At 42.0% G+C, this 22,211-nt stretch overlaps 1 protein-coding gene and 1 non-coding gene across 3 annotated transcripts; one reads left to right on the forward strand and one right to left on the reverse strand.

Annotated features, from left to right (window-relative positions):
• Positions 1 to 1,931: 1,931 nt before the first annotated feature.
• On the reverse strand, positions 1,932 to 21,995 carry H2az2 (H2A.Z variant histone 2). Of its 2 annotated transcripts, XM_006973007.3 has the most exons (5): positions 21,890 to 21,995; positions 13,823 to 13,900; positions 7,978 to 8,091; positions 2,872 to 3,001; positions 1,932 to 2,223 (listed from the first exon to the last, which is right to left on the reverse strand). In XM_006973007.3, the coding sequence occupies exons 1-5, from the start codon at positions 21,890 to 21,892 to the stop codon at positions 2,162 to 2,164; spliced, it is 387 nt and encodes a 128-aa protein (XP_006973069.1). In that variant the 5' UTR covers positions 21,893 to 21,995; the 3' UTR covers positions 1,932 to 2,161. The 2 variants fall into 2 exon arrangements, with proteins under 2 accessions (XP_006973069.1, XP_042141572.1); XM_042285638.2 differs by lacking the exon at positions 7,978 to 8,091.
• Positions 4,078 to 4,209, forward strand: LOC121821040 (small nucleolar RNA SNORA40). The gene has a single exon (XR_006061743.1). It is a non-coding gene; the product is annotated as a small nucleolar RNA SNORA40 (small nucleolar RNA).
• Positions 21,996 to 22,211: the final 216 nt, after the last annotated feature.

Here is a 22,211-nt window from a genome sequence, read left to right on the forward strand (position 1 = left end):
ATGGTTGTGAGCTACCATGTGGTTGCTAGGAATTGAACTCAGGACTTCTGGAAGAATAGCCAGTACTCTTAACCACTGAGCTCCAGTCCAAACTTGTCTAGTTCTATCTGTCTGTCTAATGTGCATTGGTGTTTTGCCATGCATGTTGTACATGCACGTTGTATCCCCTGAACTGAACTTGTATGTGAAATTGTATATGAACTGAAGTTATATACAATTGTGAGCTGCCATGCGGGTGCTGGAAATTGAACTGGGGTCCTCTGGAAGATCAGCCAGTGCTCTTAACCACTGGGCCAGCCATCTCTCTAACCTCCTGTCTAGATCTTTTTTTTTTTTTAAGATTTATTTATTATGTATACAGCATGTATGACTGCAGGCCAGAAGAGGGCACCAGATCTCATTACTGGTGGTTGTGAGCCACCATGTGGTTGCTGGGAATTGAACTCAGATCCTCAGGAAGAGCAGCCAGTGCTGTTAACCTCTGAGCCATCTCTCCAGCCCCCTCCTGTCTAGATCTTAATTCAAACAATCTGTAAAAACAAAACAAAACAAGAAAACCTGAATGCTGACTGGTACCTCATATTAGAACTGTGAGCTGTCTTAGAGGTGCGTCTTGAGTGGAAACTGAGTAATTCCCTACAACACACAGATGTGAAAAGACTGTAATCGGGCTCAAAGCAATCCACTGGTGGTGGCAGACGGGGACATGATTAAAATTGACCACAAGACTGAAGTCAGAGGACAGGAATACATGGCTTTGTCACACCAGCATTATTCTCTTTATTCTGTCTATCTGTCAGAATTTCCATGATAAAATATTTCTTCAAAAAAAGGATCACTTTGATACTGTTATATCATAAAATATCAATTACTTTCTTACAAAGACTTCCATGGAAGAAAAATAGAATTTTGGCTATAGAGCATTAACTAGTGAATTAACTTCAATCTTGTATGTTCCTTAGACATCATCTTTAAAGACTGTAAGTTACTACAGGCTTGTTGGATCAGTGAGAGACAACAAGTTGGAACTGCAGGACAAAAGCAGACACTTTGATAAAGCAGCATCATTTCTAGGGAAAGGTGTGAACTCTGGAGCCAGGAAGGTCTAGGCTCAAAACCTAACTCCACTGTCCTGTCCACTAGCTCAGTCACCTTCTGGGCAGGTCATTCGATCTCTGTGGACATCAGGCATCATACCCATAAGTGGGGCAATAATATTCCTTCATCAGTGACGCAGGCAGCATCGGCACACGTGGTAAAGCGCTCAGTAAAGGACTCAGCTCATTTCATGACCCATTTTCACCCTGAACACACACCTCCCTTTGTCTACCACCCTTGCAAGAAAGATTTGTCTCCTAATTGCCGGCATTAGTTCACAAGGTTTTCCTTTCATGGTTGCACGTAATAAAGTAATGGTATATTACTAAACTTTGATTGTATTCAAGATTCAACATAGTCAATCATGGTACACTACTTTCCAATTTTTTTTTTTTTTTTTTTTTTTTTTTTTTTGAGACAGGGTTTCTCTGTGTAACAGTCCTGGCTGTCCTGGAACTCACTGTGTAGACCAGGCTAGCTTTGAACTCACAGAGATCCACCTGCCTCTGCCTCCCGAGTGCTGGGATTAAAGGCATGCGCCACCACCACCCGACCCAATTTTTGTTTTAAGATTATTCTGAAAGACTAATTTGCAATTTAAAATTTCAAAGTCTGAGCAAAATACTTTTTTTTTTTTTTTTTATTTTTAAAAGAGTCTTTTGGCAGTCTTTTGTAGTCCAGACTGCCCCAGAACCCAATATGTAGGCCAGGGTGGTGAACTCTGAAGGTTCTGCCACCCACACATCCCAAATGCTGGTGCTGCAGGAAAACACAGCCATGCCCAGGTGTGAGCAAAGTATTTCCAAGACACCAGGAAGAAATTCTGAGACAAATTAATTTTGTAAAAAATGTTTTATCAATTCTATTTTTGTATAAAACACAAGGGAGAAACCTGGTCAATCACCACATGACCATGACCACAGGGAAAGGGACTTATCAAACTTCGAGAGTCTAAAAACATACAAATGTTTTTTATCTTGTCTACAGCAATTGTCTGTGCTCTTCCACGGGTGTTCTGTCCCAGTCACAGACAGTGAGGGACAGCAGGCTGGTTCAACACTTCCTAAGCAGTTTTCTGCTGTCCCTTCTTCCCAATCAGGGATTTGTGGATGTGCGGGATCACACCTAGAATGAAATTTAAAAAATATTTTAATGCACTTTTCTTTATTTTAATAACACTCTGTATATCTTAACGCTTTAATGCTAAAGCAAACAGGCATTATACAAAGGGTGGGATTTATTTAAGTCCCTTTTCACATTTGGATCCTATTAAACCCACAGGAGCCTAGGAACCCTTGGACAGGAATAGTAAATGTAGCTAACTACAGCCATCACAAGGTTCTGTAAGGATTCAGCAACTTACCTCACACCTTTATAGATCCCCAATACACAATCATTTTGGTCCTGCCAAGTCTATCACATTAAGCAACTTCTCAGGATCATGCTATTTCTCTAGCATAGTTCATAATGTGTAAGGAAATATCTTAAACCTTAGGCTTGAAGTATCCAAGCTAAAATAAAAGCAGCACCACACATGACAACAGAACAAAGATTTACTCAGATCACTATGAAAAGAGGCCTGGAGGGTCCTGAGTTGTGGCTCAATTCGAGTATTTACTGTAGCATTTATGAGGACCTAGGTTCACCCCACCACCACCACCAGAACTGAAGTATACTTAACACTTGTGGAATTTCAATTCATAGGGTTTCTAGTTAACCATTCAAATGCACAGGTTCACTGATCTGAATGATAGATATATTAATAATACATACCGCCCCCGGCTATGGTAGCCTTGATAAGTGAATCCAACTCTTCATCACCTCGGATTGCAAGTTGCAAGTGACGTGGAGTGATGCGCTTTACTTTGAGATCCTTGGAAGCATTACCTGCCAACTCCAGTACCTATAAAGCATCCATGAAATAACACAATTAAGGAGACAGTAGGTTTCCAATTGCAGGAGAACAAGCCTCTGTACCTGTATCCAGTACAGTTCTTCCTGTATCACTGCATGCTTTTACGACACTCAATACCTCCCACCGACTCCCCTCATATTCATTCCTTGCACAAACATATAGAGAAACATACAAAAATCTCTTCTTCCCAAGACAGGGTTCCTCTGTGTGGCCTTGGCTGTAATGGAACTTGCTCTATAGACCAGGCCGGCCTCAAACTCACAGAGATGCCTGCCTCTCGAGTGCTGGGATTAAAGGGGTGCGTCCATCCGACTGACAATGAACTTCTAATCCCTCCTGTCTCCATCTCCAAGAGCAAACATCATAGGTGTCCACCGCACTCCCAATGAATGACACTGGAGACTGAACTTAGGGCTTCATGTCAGCCACAGCAATGCACTGTTGCTCTGTTTGTAGACATGGTCCCTCTTTGCAGCTGTCTAGTCTCTGGAATTTTGGGATTACAGTGTACCCGCTTGCCCAGCGAACACTGCATTTGTTATCTGTCTATATCTGCCATCAGCTCTATGGGCACTGTTACATCTTTGATAGACATAACAAAAATAACTCTACAGAGCATCCTCATTTAAGCAGAGCAGAGACTGTATCACACATCTGAATCAAATGTTGGCAAGCTTCAAAACCTCCCAGTGCCTTACCTCAGGCCTCTCGCTGGTCTAGGGTGAGCCCTGCATCAGTATGTTTTGAAAGCTCTCCAAGAGGTTCTAGTGAAAGCCAAGCCTGAAAAACGATTACCCCTGACATAAACTGTTGGCTTAGGGATCACAGTTTTACCTCTATTGAATAACAAAACTCCCTATATATTTTTGTTTTTGTTTTTTTGAGACAGGGTTTCTCTGTATAGCCCTCGCTGTTCTGGAACTCACTCTGTAGACCAGGCTGGCCTGGAACTCAGAGATCCACCTGCCTCTGCCTCCTGAGTGCTGGGATTAAAGGCATGAGTCACAACTGGCTGGTCAAAGCCCCAAATTTAAATACCTAGAACATGCTGGCTTCTTTAAAAATGCATTTCTATAGCACCTGTTTTTGTTGAACTGGTGGACAAAGACACAGAAGACAGGTGCAAAACTGAACCCCCTTTGCTCCCCAGAATTCATGGTTCATTCTGAGTTTTGATACATACAAGACATGATACTTACGACAGTAACAATGGCACTGTCCTAACAATGAGGCTGACTCCAAGAATAAAGGAGGTGATAAATTAAAAGCATACAAAACTAAAACTACAGGGCCTCACACAAACTATCCATGTACCTACCCTCTCACTGAGCTGTATTTGTAGAAAGTCTAATTCTACCCTAAAAACCTTGGTCAGCTGTGAGTGAAACATGTGATATCAGTCACTTGAGGGGCTGAGAAAGGACTCCACGTCTAATGCCAGCTGTGGCTGTGGCTGTCTGCAAGACTGCCTTAAAGAAATGAAGAACGGCCAGGTGGCAGCAGCACACACCTTTAATCCCAGCACTTGGCAGAGCCAGGCGGATCTCTGTGAGTTCAAGGCCAACCTGGTCTACATAGCGAGATGCAGGACAGACACAAAAACTACACAGAGAAATCCTGTCTCGAAAAATCAAAAAAAAACATAACAAAACAAAAAACCAAAAAAGAAAGGAAGGAAGGAAGGAAGGAAGGAAGGAAGGAAGGAAGGAAGGAAGGAAGGAAGGAAGGAAGGAAGGAAGGAAGGAAGGAGTGAGCCTCAGTGGCTAAGAACACTGGCTGCTCTTCCACAAAGCCCTGGTTCAATTCCCAGCACCCACATGGTGGATCATAATCATCTTAACTCCAAGGTACCAGACACCCTCTTCTAGATTCTGTGGGCACTGAAAGCAGGTGGTAAGCAGACATATAAGCAGATAAAACATCCAAATACATAAATAATAAAACAAGACAAAAACCCCAAAGGACTAGGGATGTAGATCAGTATAGAGTGTCCCCCAACTCACAAGATCTTGGGTTCAATCTGAAGTACCACAAAGAAAATGTACCTGACATTTGAAATAGTAATGTAGAGAGACCTCAAACGGTGTGAGCTATAATTCTATGTGCCACAGCACTTGTAAATGAAAATGCTTATCTTCACAGAGCCTGCAGTAAACTAAAAATCTGGGGTAGGATCAAAGAAGAAAGTGTCTCAACTGACATCAAAGTGCCCTCACGAAGCCTTCGCCTTAGACACAGCAAAGCTCAAACTCCCCACAAATCACAGTTGCATCTGAACAGGGTGATGAACGAAATGACAGCAACGATACTAACGTGCACTCCAGCCACACTGCCCAGCTCGGCTCCCATCACATCTTCCCCACTAAGAGTCTTCTGCCTGGCTTGGCTGTCTTTACCATCTGACTTGCTTGCCTCGTTCGGAATGTAGCTTCCAGCATTTCATGCCTTCCTATGCGTTTTCCAGAAGAGGGCTAGAGACGGGGAAAGAAGAGCCAGGATCCTCCTAGTAAGAAGTCTCGCCAAAGTAACTATCTAACTGAAATGTGAGGCACATTTGTAACCAGGAGGGAAGAATGCTAACTCTTACCCACTGTATCAGAAGGTACTTGATGTCTACAGTCTGGCTTTTGTCTGTTGTTTTGGGGACAGGGGCTCTCTAAATGGCTCAGGATGGCCTCAAACTCACAATCTTCCAGCTCAGCCTCCTGAGTGCTAGGATTACAAGCACATGCCACCATGCCTGGCTGTATCATTCTATTTCAGATCTTCATAAACTAAGAAGGCATGCTGTAACTTCATGGATATTGTCCGTCGTCCCCCCTGCCCCATCCCCTGCCTGCCCAGGTTTGGTTGGTTTTTTTTTTTTTTTTTTTTTTTTTTTGAGAAAGGGTTTCATGTACCCCTGGATGGCTTTGAATTTACTATGTAGCCAAGATGACTTGGGTTCCCGATCCTCCTGCCTCCACCTCTTAAGTGTTGGGAAACAATCCCAGGACTTCATGTATGCTAGGCAAGGACCCTTGAACACTGCCAAATGACTAACATATATCGGACAATATTTCTTTCTTTATCATGTCACTTAAAAATGTGGTCTGCGGGCTGGAGAGATGGCTCAGAGATTAAGAGCACTGGCTGCTCTTCCAGAGGTCCTGAGTTCAATTCCCAGCAACCACATGGTGGCTCACAACCATCAATAGTGAGATCTGGTGCCACACAGGCACACTGTATACAAAATAAATAAATTAATTAATTAATCTTTGGGGTTGGGGATTTAGCTCAGTGGTAGAGCACTTGCCTAGCAAGCACAAGGCCCTGGGTTCGGTCCTCAGCTCCGGAAAATTAAAAAAAAAAAAAAAACAAAAAAAAAAAAGTGGTTTGCTGGCCCTCTCTTAAATGTTAAAAAAAAAAACCAAGTATACTAGGACTCCTTTTAAAATTGGCAGAGTGATACCTTGACAAGATGGCCTAGTCTACACAGAATTCCAATCAGCCAGAGTTATCTGTCTCTAGCAACCCAAATAAACAAACAAAAACTTCCCCAAACTAAGCAGAACATAGGGCGAGTTCCAGGTCAGCAGAAGCTGCTGTCTCAGAAAGCGAAACAGAAAGGAAAGAAGGGGATTAGCCTATAGAAAAATGTCTGCCGTACATCAAACAGTGAAGGGGAAGATGAATAGGAATCTCACACAACTTAAGTAAAACACAGCTCTCTGAACAGATGAAGATAGGTCTCTTCTGTATTCCAGGATCTAATCAATATTTATATGTATAATTCAGCTATCATTTGGCTTAAAAGGGCTTACTGAGAAATGTTATCATTTATACTATTTTCTACAGAGAAAATATTTTCCAGTTTCAAATAACCCTGGACTTTTAAATTATAACCTGTTTTTATGTTCAGGCTATCTGATTATTATTTCTCCTGCAGTTGTACATAAAATGTTTTTCCATTCAAAAAAAAAAAAGGGACAAATACTACAGAATTGTATTACATGAAATATACAGAATATATAAATTCATAGACAGAAAGATTAGACATTATCTCAAGATAGAGAAGAAAGGAATATAGAGCAATGATTTCCTAAGTACAAAATCTCTGTTTTGTGTGATGTAAAAACCCCACAAATGGGGCTAGAGAAATGGCTCAGCTGCTCTTCCAGAGGTCCTGAGTTCAATTCCTGGCAACCACATGGTGGCTCACAACCATCTGTAATGAGATCTGGTGTCCTCTTCTGGTGTGCATGAAGACAGGTCACTCATATACATAAAATAAATAATTAAAAAAAAAAAAACCCACAAATGGACAGTAGTATCAGGACATAATATCATGAATGTAATAAATCAATACAATTAATGTAATTAATGAATATCATAAATATAATTATTGAATGAATATTGCGAATGTAATCGATGAATACCACAAATGTAACTGATATCATGAGGATAATTAATGAGTATCATGAATGTAATTAAACAATAAATTAATTAAATAAAAAAAAAAAAAAGAAAGAAAGAAAGGAAAGAAGGAAGCAGCCAGTGAGGAGGTCTACTTCTGCAACCCCAGCACCCAGGAGGTGGAGACCAGGATCAAAGGCTCATGGTCACCCTCTGTATGCTGGAGCTTGGGGCCAGACTAGACAGTATGAGGTTCAAAAAAACAAAAGTGCATTAATCTCTTTAGAAGTATTCTCAGAAGAAAACCCCCATCCCCCCCACCCCCCCACCCCCCCACTGGAGAAATGGCTCAGTGGTTGGAAGCACTGCTGCTCTTCCCGAGGACCCAGGTTCAATTCCCAGAACCCACATGGGAGCTCGAAACTGTCTATGGCGCCTGTTCCAGGGGATCAGACACCATCACACAGACATAAATACAGGTAAAACACCAATGCACATAGAACACAAGCAAATAATTAAAATAAGTATTCTCCATCTAGTCTCGGACCCCACATGGCTCCCCCACAAACCTCAGCTGTGAGGTACTCCAGAATTGCAGCACTGTACACAGCAGCAGTGGCCCCCACCCGTCCGTGGCTGGTGGTGCGAGTCTTCAAGTGTCTGTGGATGCGGCCCACAGGAAACTGAAAAAGAGACGTCTTGTTGGGAAGCACTGCAGAGTTTTAACAACACACGGTTGAGTGTAACTGAACGCTTAATGATATCACAGGCCAAATTTCCTCAGTAATTAACAGTCTAGGGCCTATATGTATGTGCTGGTAATCAGCCTTAAATCTTGAATTTGTGCACAACAGTTTCACGGTAAAAATGAAAATTATACCGTGATGTTATCAATTACATGTTCAATACAGCCCAATAATCACAACTGTATTTAATCAATTCTTTCACATAAAGTCTTATGATGTTGAATCCCCACCATTCTCCTCTGACCCTAACTCTCTTCTTTCCTCAATTTCAAAAGGTCACCTGATAGTTAAGAAAAATCAATCCCTTAGCCAGGTGTGGTAGCGCATGCTTATAATCCCAGCATTTGGGAGGCAGAGGCAGGTGGATCTCCGAGTTCGAGGCCAGCCTGGTCTATAGGGCTAGTTCTAGGACAGTCAAGGCTATACAGAGAAACCCCATTTCAAAAAACCAAAAAAGAGCCGGGCGGTGGTGGCGCACGCCTTTAATCCCAGCACTCGGAAGGCAGAGTCAGGCAGATCTCTGTGAGTTCGAGGCCAGCCTGGGCTACAGAGTGAGTTCCAGGAAAGGCTCCAAAGCTACACAGAGGAAATCCTGTCTCGGAAAGCAAACAAACAAACAAAAACAACAACAAAAAAAAAAAAAAAAAAAAGAAAAGCCAAAACCAAAACAAACCCAACCAATCAACCAACCAAAAAAAAAAAAAAAATCAATCCCACCTTTTCATTGTGACTCTCATTCCCTAGTCCTAATTACTTGCATTCTCTAATCTGCTTATTTAAGTATGTTTTAGTTTGGGGGCGCTGGCAATACAACCCAGGGCCCTTGCACATGCTAAGGAGCTCTACCACAGAGCTACATTCCCCTAAAACTGGAGTTCAGTCGTGATCTGCCATATGGGTGCTTGAACTCAAACCAGGATCTTCTGGAAGAATGGCCAGTTCTCTTAATAGTTGAGCCTCTCTCGAGCCCTACAATGAGGTCTTTAAGACAGTGTCTTGGGTGGGGGGGTGGGGTAGTACACACCTTAGATTCCAGCACTGGGAGGCAGAGGTAGGCAGATTTCTGAGTTTGAGGCTAGACTAGTCTACAAAGCAAGTTCCAGGACAGCCAGTGCTACACAGTGAAACGCTGTCTCAACACCTTCCACCCCCCAAAAAAGACAGGGCCTTGCTAAGTTTCTCCGACTGTCCTGGACCTTCTGATTCTGTTGCCTCCGACTCCTGAGTAGGTGGAAGCAAAGGCATGTGCCCAGTGATTCTCTGCTTTGGTCATATCTACAGGACCAAGCATCCCTTGAAGAACAACTTAGTGGCTGACAAACAACTGGAATCCAGCACTGGGGAGTGAAGACATTAGGCCCACAAGCTACAGGACCCTGTCTACAGACAGACACTGACCCCTAACCAAAACAAGAAAAAACACTTTGAAAAGGACCATTAATGTTCTTGTATTTCTGATTCTCTTAGATTAGGACACTCATCCACAACATTAACTTTACATAAGCGATCTGAAACCGTTAGAAACCTGGACTTGTTTCCACTTTTAGATATTTTAATATGCATTTCCGTGAACTTCAGTGACTGGCATTACATCCATCTTCTAGTGCATTCAAATACAATTCCTATGTCTCTTTTAGGTTAGAAAGTTCCAACTCCTAGAGAAACCTTTTCTGTTCAACTCTACACCCCTTTCCATCTGCTGCCGCTCCTTCTTCTTTTTGTAGCTCTAGAGGCTGAACCTAGAGTCTTACAACATGCTGGCCAAGTGCTTAACAGCGAGGTGACATCCCTCCCCTTCTTTGTATTTTGTCTTTGATCTTGCTGTACAGAGTGTGGGTTGGCCTCCAACTTGCAGAAATCTTCCTGCTTCTGCTTCCTGAGTGCTGCGATTACAAGCTTTGTACCACACATCAGACTTGCTTTCTATTTTTTGAGGTAAGCTGCCCAGACTAGTCTTGAACATATTATGTAGCCTAGATTGGCTTTGAATTTGTGATCAGCCTCCTAAGCAGCTGGTATCACAAGCAACACCAAACTCCCTTAGTTACCTGGATTCTTTTTTTTAAACAAAGCCATGCTCATTTTAGTTTTAAGATTTTGTGTATACAGGCATTTTGCCTTGTATGTATGTCTATATAACATTTGCATGCCTAATCCCCTGGACTAGAGTTACAGACAATTGTAGCTGCCACTGGGGTGCTGAGAATTGACCATGTTCTCTGAAGAACAGCCAGTGCTCTTAACTACTGAGTTCTCTCTCCAACCCCTACATGAATGTATGTGTGTGTGTGTGTGTGTGTGTGTTCGTTCCCTGTTCTCCAGAGACAGGGTTTCCCTGTTTGGCTCTGGCTGTCCTGGAACTTGTTCTGTAAACCAGGCTAGCCTCAAGCTCAGAGATCCACCTACCTCTGCCTTCCAAGCCCAGCTGCATGCATTTTTTAAATCCCTTTAAACCACTAAATTATTCATCTTACTTTAAAATAGTTGACTACACTTTACTTGTGTCTGTGTCCCCAGGGAGGCCAGCAGAGGGCACTGATTCCCCAGGGTTGGAGCTACAGTTTAAGGTAAGGGATGCCCAAATGAGAGCAGGGAAGCTCTGTAGTCCTCTAGGAGAGGAACAAGCACTCTTAGCTGCTGAGCCCTGTCTGTGGGTCCCTACTTACTTATCTGTGTGTCAGTCAGCGGACAGCTTGCAGAAACTGGACATATCCTTCCACCATCTGGGGCCGGAGGCATTTGGAGGTTAATGCCTTTACACGCTGGTCCATCTCACCATCCCTCCCTTTCCTTCTTCTCACTCTCCCCCCACCCCTTTGTTTATTTCATAAATCAATGCAACAATCTCCACTGACTACTGGAAATTTAAGTAGTGACCTAGAATACACAATATATGCTTTAAAGCTAAGTTCCTGGACTATAGAAGATGGCTCAGCAATTAAGAGGACACATTGCCCTTGCAGAGGGCAGAGGATCTGGGTTTGGTTTTCAGCATGCACATGGCAGCTCACTCCAGTTCCAGGGGTTCCAAGGTCAGACTGGCATCAAACTCAGAGATCTGCCTGCCTCTGCTTCCTGAGTGCTGGGTTAAAGGCGCGTGCTACCACCACCCGGCTGATTTCATTTTTAGTTTAATTTTGTGTGTATGATTGTTCTGCCTGTGTGTATTCACATCATGTACGGAGGTCCAAAGGAGGCACTGGAACCCCTGGGAAATAGCTCAGTACTTACCTAGAATGCGTAAGCCTGGGTTCCATTATTATTACTATTATTATTATTATTATTATTATTATTATTATTATTAAGATGTATCTATTTCTAGACAGGCAGTTGTGGTATACACCTTTAACCCCAGCACTTGGGAGGCAGAGTCAGGCCTCTGAGTTTGAGCCAGCCTGGTCTATAGAGCGAGTATCAGGACAGCCAGGGCTACACAGAGAAACCCCATCTTGAAAAACAAAAATCAAACAAACAAAAATTATATACCTTTATTTTTATGTGTATGAGAGTTTGCCTGCATTGATGTATGTTCACCATGTGTGCCTGGTGCCCAAAGAGGGCATAACTCCCCTAGAAATAGAGCTACAGATGGTTGTGAGTTACCATGTAGGTTCTGGGAACCGAATCTGGTCCTCTAAAACAGCAAATGCTCTTAACCACTGAGCCAACTACCCAGCCCCTCCATCCCACTAAAGATCCACCTGCCTCTGCCTCCCAAGTGCCAGGATTAAAGGCATGCCCACCACCGCCCAATTTCCAGGCTCCTTTTAAAGCATTCCTATGTGCAGGGAATAATTTTTCCTCATCTAGAAAAATCTGAGTCTGTAGGTTAAAGTTGTAATAATTCACATACATGAAATTTGAAAATACTTAGGAGTTTAGAGCATACTTCTCAGTCTACAATGGAGGTCTTTTAGGAAATATTCAGAGAATAGTGCAATAACCCAATATTGGCCTCTAATTGTATCCTATCCTGAGAGTCAATGAACCACTGCAAACACTCTCAAAAGGAAAACCAGAGTATACTCACTTGAAGTTTATAAGAGAGAAGAACAGCTATAATCTTGAAAGAACAAGTATTTTTTTTTTTGATATATATTTTTTATTTTACAATATCATTCAGTTCTACATATCAGCCATGGGTTCCCCTATTCTCCCCCCTCCCACACCCTCCCCTTACCCCCAGCCCACCCTCCATTCCCACCTCCTCCAGGACAAGTCCTCCCCCGAGGACTGTGATCAACTTGGTAGATTCAGTCCAGGCAGGTCCAGTACCCTCCTCCCAGACTGAGCCAAGCGTCCCTGCATAAGCCCCAGGTTTCAGACAGCCAACTCATGCAATGAGCACAGGACTTGGTCCCACTGCTTAGATGCCTCCCAAACTGATCAAGCCAATCAACTGTCTCACCTATTCAGAGGGCCTGATCCAGCTGGGAGCCCCTCAGCCTTTGGTTCATAGTTCATGTGTTTCCATTCATTTGGCTATTTTTTTTTCAATAATTGAGTAAAACTGAAATTTATTATATGCCACAGTCGTCCTAGGGACCTCCATGCTACATATATAGCCTCTATGGTTCTATGGGCTGTGGTCTGATTGTTCTTTATTTTATATCTAGAATCCACCAATGAGTGAGTACATACCATAACTGTCTTTCTGGGTTTGGGTTACCTCACTCAGGATGATTTTTTCTAGTTCCATCCATTTGCCTGCAAATTTCATGCTTTCATTGTTTTTCTCTGCTGAGTAGTACTCCATTGTGTATATGTACCACATTTTTTTCATCCATTCTTCCGTTGATGGGCATCTAGGTTGTTTCCAGGTTCTGGCTATTACAAATAGTGCTGCTATGAACATAGCTGAGCATGTATCTTTATGGTATAAATCAGCATTCCTTGGGTAGATGCCCAAGAGTGGGATGGCTGGGTCTTGAGGTAGTTCGATTCCTAATTTTCTGAGAAACCGCCATACTGATTTCCACAGTGGTTGTACAAGTTTACATTTCCACCAACAGTGGAGGAGTGTTCCCTTTGCTCCACATCCTCTCCAACATTGGTTGTCATTGGTGTTTTTGATCGTAGCCATTCTAACAGGTGTAAGGTGGTATCTCAGAGTCGTTTTGATTTGCATTTCTCTGATGATTAAGGATGTTGAGCATTTCTTTAAATGTCTTTCAGCCATTTGTAGTTCTTGTTTTGTGAATTCTCTGTTTAGCTCTTTAGCCCATTTTTTAATTGGACTGTTCAGTGCTTTGATGTCTAGTTTCTTGAAGAACAAGTATTTTTAAAAAGAGATGTCTTTTGTTTTTATGTCTATGTGTGTCTGTGAGCAGGGGTTACAGGTGGCTGTGACCCTTCCGATGTGGGTGCTGGGAAGCAACCCCAGGGGTTCCACAGGAGCAGCACACACTCTTAACTGCCAATTCAGATTCCCAGGCCCAAGGACTGATACTAACAGGGGGAAAAGTCACCAAGTTTGTTAAGACATCTTGTTCTCTCATCAAATACAAAGGAATGGCCTGCTTTATAATTTAAGTCTTAAGCAGTTACTCTCACATTCAGGGTCTATCATAATAAAAGGACATTTCTGTAACCAATGAACCATCTCTGGTTCATGAATTACAAAGGGAAAGAAAACATGGAACTGTGGCAGAATGGATTCCTTCATTACCTGCAGGCCAGCTCTCTGGGATCGCGACACCGCCTTAGCCTTGGCCTTCCCACTGTCTTTCCCAGCTTTGCCTCCAGCCTAGATGAAAACAATTTGGAGTTGAAAATGTTAACACACACCAAAAAAAAAAAAAAAAAAAAAAAAAAAAAAAAAAAAATCACAAAACAAAATTTTTGCTTTCGGTAAAATTTTCTAATAAAAAATTGAAAACTTAAGATATCTAGGTGATTTCCTGCTTCATTGTAAATATATATGATATTACTTTCTATTAATACATTAAAAAAACCAATCACTAACCTTATTCAAAGTTTAAGGTATGCATAAATTGGTATGTATAAATCTTGCAAATTTCTGATTGATCATATAAGTTTCATGCATTTCAGAAACATTTAGCTTTTTCAAAAAAAAATCAGCATAACACTATTTCTACAGAAAATTGAGAATTTAGCTTTTGTGGGAGGCAAAGCAACCATGTTATCAAAACTTAGGCTAACAAAACAAACATTGAAGAAGAGAATGATGTGCCTCAGCATCCAGCAATTCCATTTCTGGTTATAGACTCTAACAAGCCAAGCCACAGACAGGTACATTATTTCCAGCAGCCAAACAAACAGAATCAGTCAAGGGCAATGGACAGAAACGAAGGCTGTTGGTCACTGGGTTACGTCCTTACAGAATGTACTATAACTGACTGCTTCCTGGCCAGCCAGGAAGGAAACACCTTCTTGCTACCACTATACTTTTACCACTAGACAAAGAGTGAGCATGGACCAAATCATTTGAAACTTCGAGGCAAGTCTTTTCCCCCACTTTTTTTTTTCTAGACAGGGTTTCTTTGTGTAGTCCTGGCTATCCTGCTGGGACTCTCTCTGTAGACCAGGCTGGCCTCGAACTCATGGAGATCTACCTGCCTCTGCCTCCTGAGCATTGTGCACCACCACAGCTCAGCAGTCTTTCCTTCTTTTAACCTTTCTGTCAAGAATCTGGTGGTGTTGATGAGGAAATAAGTACCAGGAGTGGGGGGTATTGCCATGACTAAACTTGACCTGTGACTCTTAGGTTTCTGTAACTGATTTACAGGAGAAATGTGGAAGAGTTTGGAGATGTGGGCTAGAGAAGCCCTAGAATGTTATAAACAGAACTCAACCAGCAATTCTGTAGAGCTCAGAAGAATAAAGCACATTTAAAAATGCACAACAGGCGGTGGCGCACACCTTTAATCCCAGCACTCGGGAGGCAGAAGCAGGTGGATCTTTGTGAGTTCGAGGCCAGCCTGGGCTACAGAGTGAGATCCAGGAAAGGTGCAAAGCTACACAGAGAAACCCTGTCTCGGGAAACAAAACAAAACCACACAACACAGATGATACAGGGATTCAGACAGGAACAAAGACTACTAGGAAATAGACTAAGAGCCATTCACATTATATTTGTCTCTATTTTGCATGTGTCCTGAAACTTTGAGGGCGGCTGATTTAAAGGTGTCACATGAGTGAACAGGGAAGGGACTTTCAAGACTGCAGAGCACCCACACTTTGGCACTGCCACTGCTAGCTGCTGTGAGCAAAGATCAGGAACGAAAAGCTCAGTATTTAAAAACAGACATTTTAGCTGGGTGGTGGCAGCGCACATCTTTAATTCTCGCACTCGGGAGGCAGAGGCAGAGGCAGGTGGATCTCTATGAGTTTGAGCCCAGCCTGATCTACAGAGCAAGTTTCCAGGACAGCCAGGGCTACACAGGGAAACCTTTCTTGGGAAAAAACAAACAAAAAACAAAACAAACAAACAAACAAACAAAAAATAAAGGAACAAAACCAATAACCTGCTATGTACCCCAATCTCCCAAACCACATATAATTAATTCTTTCAACTTTAAATTTAAAATAGTTGATGACTAAGAAAGATAAAATCTGTAAGAACTGGGCTATGCAGACGGCTCAGCAGGTTAAGATAACTTGCACTAACCTTTCCGCTTCAGCCTGACCCCTGAGACTCACTGGTGGGAGGAGAGACTTCAACAAGTTGTCCTCTGGCCTCCATAAGCCCACCCATACATATACACAATAAATATGTACTTTAAAATGTACAAATGATACAAAATTTCTTAGCCCCAAAATTGTGTGTTAGACTGGGCTAAACTCCATTTAAAAGTTTATTCATGGAGGCTGGGCGGTGGTGGCCCACGCCTTTAATCCCAGCACTCGGGAGGCAGAGCCAGGTGGATCTCTGTGAGTTCGAGGCCAGCTTGGTCTACAGAGCGAGTTCCAGGAAAGGCGCAAAGCTACACAGAGAAACCCTGTCTCAAAAAACCAAAAAAAAAAAAAAAAAAAAAAAGTTTATTCATGGAAGCTCTAGAACAAAAAGAAACAAACTCACCCAGGAGAAATAGATGCCAGGAAATAATCAAATTGAGGGCTGAAATCAATGAAGTAGAAACCAAGAGAACAATACAAAGAATCAATGAAACGAAGAGTTGGTTCTTTGAAAAAAAATCAACAAGATAGACAAACCCCTAGCCAAATTAACCAAAAGGCAAAGAGAGAGCACCCAAATTAACAAAATCAGAAATGAAAAGGGAGACATAACAACAGACAACGAGGAAATCCAGAGAATCATCAGGTCATACTTCAAAAACCTGTACTTCACAAAATTGGAAAATCTGAAAGAAATGGATAATTTTCTGGATAGGTACCACATACCTAAGTTAAATCAAGACCAGATAAACCATTTAAATAGACCAATAACCCCTAAGGAAATAGAAACAGTCATCAAAAGTCTCCCAACCAAAAAAAGCCCAGGACCAGATGGTTTCAGCACAGGATTCTACCAGATTTTCACACAAGAGCTAATACCAATACTCTTCAAATTGTTCCACACAACAGAAACAGAATGAACACTACCAAACTCTTTTTATGAGGCTACAATTACCCTGATACCCAAACTACACAAAGATGCAACAAAGAAAGAGAACTACAGACCAATCTCCCTCATGAACACTGATGCAAAAATACTCAACAAAATATTGGCAAACCGAATCCAAGAACACATCAAAACAATTATCCATCACGACCAAGTAGGATTCATCCCAGGGATGCAAAGATGGTTCAACCTTCGAAAATCTGTAAATGTAATACACCACATAAACAAACTGAAAGAAAAAAAAAAACATATGATCATCTCATTTGATGCTGAAAAAGCCTTTGACAAAATCCAGCACCCCTTCATGATAAAGGTCTTGCAGAGATCAGAATACAATGAACATAGCTAAACATAATAAAGGCAATTTACAACAAGCCAACAGCCACCATCAAATTAAACAGAGAGAAACTCAAAGGGATTCCACTAAAATAAGGAACAAGACAAGGCTGTCCACTCGCTCCATATTTATTCAATATAGTACTTGAAGTTCTAGCTAGAACAATAAGACAACAAAAGGAGATCAAAGGGATACAATTTGGAAAGGAAGAAGTCAAACTTTCACTATTTGCAGATGATATGATAGTATACATAAGTGACCCCAAAAGTTCTACCAGGGAACTCCTACAGCTGATAAACTCCTTCAGTAAAGTGGCAGGATACAAGATCAACTAAAAAAGAAAAATCAGTAGCCCTCCTAATCACAAATGATAAAAGGGCTGAAAAAGAAATCAGAGAAACATCACCTTTTACAACAGCCACAAATAATATAAAATATCTTGAGGTAACACTAGCTAAACAAGTGAAGGACCTGTATAAGAACTTTAAATCTCGACGGGCAATGGTGGTGCACGCCTTTAATCCCAGCACTTGGGAGGCAGAAGCAGGGGGATCTTTATGAGTTCAAGGCCAGCCTGGGCTACAGAGCGAGATCCAGGAAAGGTGCAAAGCTACACAGAGAAACCCTGTCTCGAAAAAAAAGAAAGAAAAAAAAAACTTTAAATCTCTAAAGAAAGAAACTGAAGAAGATATCAGAAAATGGAAGGATCTCCCATGCTCATGGATAGATAGGATTAACATAGTAAAAACATGGCAATCTTACCAAAAGCAATCTACAGATTCAATGCAATCCCCATCAAAATCCCAACACAATTCTTCACAGACTTGGAAAAAACAATACTCAACTTCATATGGAAAAACAAAAGACCCAGGATAGCTAAAAGAATCCTGTACAATAAAGCAACCTTGAGGCATCACCATCCCTGACCTCAAGCTCTACTATAGAGCTATAGTAATAAAAACAGCTTGGTATTGGCATAAAAACCAACATATGGACCAATGGAATTTAATTGAAGGCCCTGACATTAATCTGCACACACACGAACACCTGATTTTTGACAAAAAAGCCAAAACTATACAATGGGGAAAAAAAGTATCTTCAACAAATGGTGCTGGTATAACTGGATGTCAATATGTAAAAGATTACAAATAGATCCATATCTGTCACCATGCACAAAACTCAAGTCCAAGTGGATAAAAGACCTCAACATAAATCCAGTTACACTGAACTTGATAGAACAGAAAATAAAAAGTACACTTGAACGCATTGGCACAGGAGACCACTTCCTAAATATAACAACCAGCAGCACAGACACTGAGCACAACAATTAACAAATGGGACCTCTTGAAACTGAGAAGCTTTTGTAGGGCAAAGGACACAGTCAATAAGACAAAAAGACAGCCTACAGAATGGGAAAAGATCTTCACCAACCCCACATCTGACAGAGGGCTGATCTGCAAAATATATAAAGAACTCAAGAAACTAGACATCAAAATACTGAACAAACCAATTAAAAAATGGGCTACAGAGCTAACCAGAGAATTCTCAAAAGAAGAATCTCAAATGGCTGAAAGACATTTAAGGAAATGCTCAACATCTTTAGTCACCAGAGAAATGCAAATCAAAACGACTCTGAGATACCACCTTACACCTGTCAGAATGGCTAAGATAAAAAACACTAATGACAGTATATAATGGAGAGGGTGTGGAGCAAGGGGAACACTTCTCCACTGTTGGTGGGAATGCAAACTTGTACAACCACTGTGGAAATCAGTATGGCGGTTCCTCAGAAAACTAGAAATCTATCTACCTCAAGACCCAGCCATCCCACTCTTGGGCATATACCCAAGGAATGCTCAATCATACCACAAAGATACATGCTCAACTATGTTCATAGCAGCACTATTCGTAATAGCCAGAACCTGGAAACAACCTAGATGCACATCAACTGAAGAATGGATTAAGAAAATGTGGTACATATACACAATGGAGTACTACTCAGCAGAGAAAAACAATGAAAACATGAAATTTGCAGGCAAATGGATGGAACTAGAAAATATCATCCTGAGTGAGGTAACCCAGATTTACAAGGACAAACATGGTATATACTCATTCATAAGTGGATAAACTAGATATAAAGCAAAGGACAATCAGACTGCAACCCACAGATACAGGGAGGCTACCTAGCAGGGAGGACCCTATGATTACTGTGGCTTATAATAAGTTTTGGTTTTGCCCAATCACTGGGCATGCTTTAGTGAAACATTTCACTATTAGGATAAGAATTTGTACCATATCAAGCTGATGAAAAGATATGCTGGCTGTACTTTCAGGAGGAGAGGCTAAAATCTTTTTAGATTATGGATTAGCCTATAGAAAAATATCTGCTGTAAATCAAACAGTGAAGGGGAAGATGAATAGAATCTCACTTACACAACTTAAGTAAAACATAGCTCTCTGAACAGATGAAGATAGGTTTCTCCTGTATCCCAGAATCTAATGAATATTTGTATATATAATTTAGCTATCATTTGGCTTAAAAAGGCTTATTGGGAAATGTTATCATTTATACTATTTTCTACAGAGAAAATATTTTCCAGTTTCAAATAACTCTGGACTTTGGAATTATAACCTGTTTTTATGTTAAAAAAAAAAAATTGGGCTGGAGAGATGGCTCAGCCGTTAAAGGCTAGACTCACAACCAAAAAAAAAAAAAAAAAAAAAAACAAAACCACATTTTAAGTGGAAAATGCTGAAGGACCACTGAACTTGATGTTGTATTTATATGTCTATATCGGTATAAAATAATGATTATAAATGCTTAAGAAGGTGAAGTGCAAATGTGAATTTAACAAGAAGCAGATTTCCAACACTGTACACAAACTCCTTTGTTACAATATCTATGCTTCTAAATAAAAACAAGTTTATTCATGAAAAAAGGAGCATACTGAAATATATTTTCACTCCTGAAAAACTTGCATACTTTGCTATTACTCTAATAGACACACTTTTACTTCTTGTCAATTAAAAAAAATCTTTATATCTTTACCAAGAAAACAATGCCTCCAGTATTTTTTAATCTAAAAAATGCTTATGTACGTTTGGACAGATATTGAAAATCTCTCACCAGAATTTGAGAAAGAAAAAAGGGGATCATGAAAACCAACTGCTTGAGCAAATTAATCTATTTACAAACAAGTAACCCATACTGCCTGTCAGAGTAATTCCTATGATCACCACATAACGATGACAGCTGACAGATCTTTTCTAGTCCAAACTTGGATACTTTCCGTTAGCCAATCTGTTTATAGTCATCTACTAAACACCTCACATGTCATCAACATGAGACAAATCACATTATTTGCGGTATGAGAAATGATAGCCTGGGGTTGATTTAACTTTTAACCAAGCAGCGCCTGTTGAAGATACCTGGTCTTGTGAAGATGTAGATGAAACTCAAAGTAATAAAACTGATGTCATAATGAACTTACTATAGATTTGTTCAGGAGACATTGACACGAATGAAATTTAGCTAAAGGAGCACTGCCTGCAAATACCCCAAAGGTAAGTAGACTGCTAACCAGGCCTGCTAGGGGTAAGGGAAATTTAGGTGCTAGGATATAGTAGTTTATTCACCGGGACTGATCCTGCCAATCAGACTCCATTCCCATGACAAAGGAGACAGCGCTGATTTGTGTGACCAGTAGTTAAGCCCAGATTCCCATACCCAAAGACAGATCTCTAACTGGCAGCTCAAGCAGGCAGGAGCACAGGGTCACAACCATCATTACGTCCTACTCTGCCATTTATTCCCTGTGCTCTTATTGGGAAAAACATAATTCTGCCAGGCGGGCAGGATGACCCCGGGTAATAACTATCTGAAAAAGAACAACACTGGCATACTTACAATAATCCTGGCAATATGTAGTATTTTTGCTGTGTAAATCTCCTATCTGCCTAAGTGGCCAGACTTGCAATCTCCTGCCTCTGTTTTAATTGCTCGAAGTGTAACCTCGGACCCAAAAAGAGATTTCAGGATGACCATGTCTGTGGAATGCACAAGCTTAAAATGTACATAAATTAGTAAGCGCTTCCGTTGAAGGCCGGCTCTTGCTTGGGGGTGTTAGCCCAGCCGTACTAGCGTTACTAAAGAGCTTTTCTTTAATTAATCTCTTAAGTGTGTCGAGAGAAAGAACCCTTACTGGAAAGGCATATTATTTCTGTAACAGTAAAAGGATACTTAAAACAGGAATACCGACATAAATACAATTCCAAAATGAGAGCGTCATTCTAACAATCTTGACGCAACGCATAGGTTTCTGTTGCTTTTAGCACTTGCTCCTCTCCCTGAATTTTAGAATGGGGCTAAAGTTTTGTTCACTTTCGTTTCTTAAAATCCGCTTTCAACTAGCTCTGAACTGCAGAATGAAAAGATACTTTAAGATGAAGCCATGTAAATAAACTCCTGTTGCAAAGAAGTTGGGGGGATAGCCCGGTGACCGCCTCCAGCCGGTGCAAACCGCGAACCGACTGAGCGGTACTGGTGGGCAGGATCAGAACTCCTCCGATCCTCCGCAGGGGCATTACGTAACCCAGGGCCGAAGACTCACAACTTGCTGCAGCCGGACCTCCTCCGTGCGCCGCAGATCCCGCCCCTGCTTCTGCCTCCCGCGTCCGGCGCGGCCCCCCAGGCGGAGTCCGGCCCCAGCGGGCGCTCCCGCTCGGCCGCGCGACACCGCCCACTCCCGGCTCCGTAGGTGGAGATGCCGCTCGGGGCTGCCGCGCGCCTACTCCCCGCACGACCCCGCACTCACCATGGTCTCGGCCGCGAGACTCCCGCTGTAGCCCCGCGCCGCCGCCGCCGCTCTCGCAGCCGGACCACCGCTGCGGGAGCCGGACAATGCCCCGGGCCCGCCTCGCGCCGCCGCCACCAATAGCCGCTCGCATTGTTCATTTGAACCTCGGCGGCGGGCCAATGGTACGCCTCCTTCTAGTCAGAACCCCGCCCCCTCGGCCCCGCCTCCCTAACGGCTGTTTGTTTTTGCGCACGGCACTTGGAGGCGGGGCCTCCGACCCCAACATTGACGCGCTCTCCGCCTCTCTCCTGGCTCGGAGTCTGATGAACAGAAGGAAGAA

The sequence above is a fragment of the Peromyscus maniculatus genome, chromosome 10, assembly GCF_049852395.1.
Source record: "Peromyscus maniculatus bairdii isolate BWxNUB_F1_BW_parent chromosome 10, HU_Pman_BW_mat_3.1, whole genome shotgun sequence".
In the NCBI taxonomy this organism is placed as follows: Eukaryota; Metazoa; Chordata; class Mammalia; order Rodentia; family Cricetidae; genus Peromyscus; species Peromyscus maniculatus.

Excerpts from the sequence above, each read along its gene's own strand:
- H2az2 (XM_006973007.3), bottom strand. Across the intron at positions 8,092-13,822 it reads CCCAGAGAGCTGGCCTGCAG|TTTCCTGTGGGCCGCATCCA; the intron begins GTAATGAAGGAA and ends TCTCTTTTTCAG. Across the intron at positions 2,224-2,871 it reads GGCTACCATAGCCGGGGGCG|GTGTGATCCCGCACATCCAC; the intron begins GTATGTATTATT and ends ATTTCATTCTAG.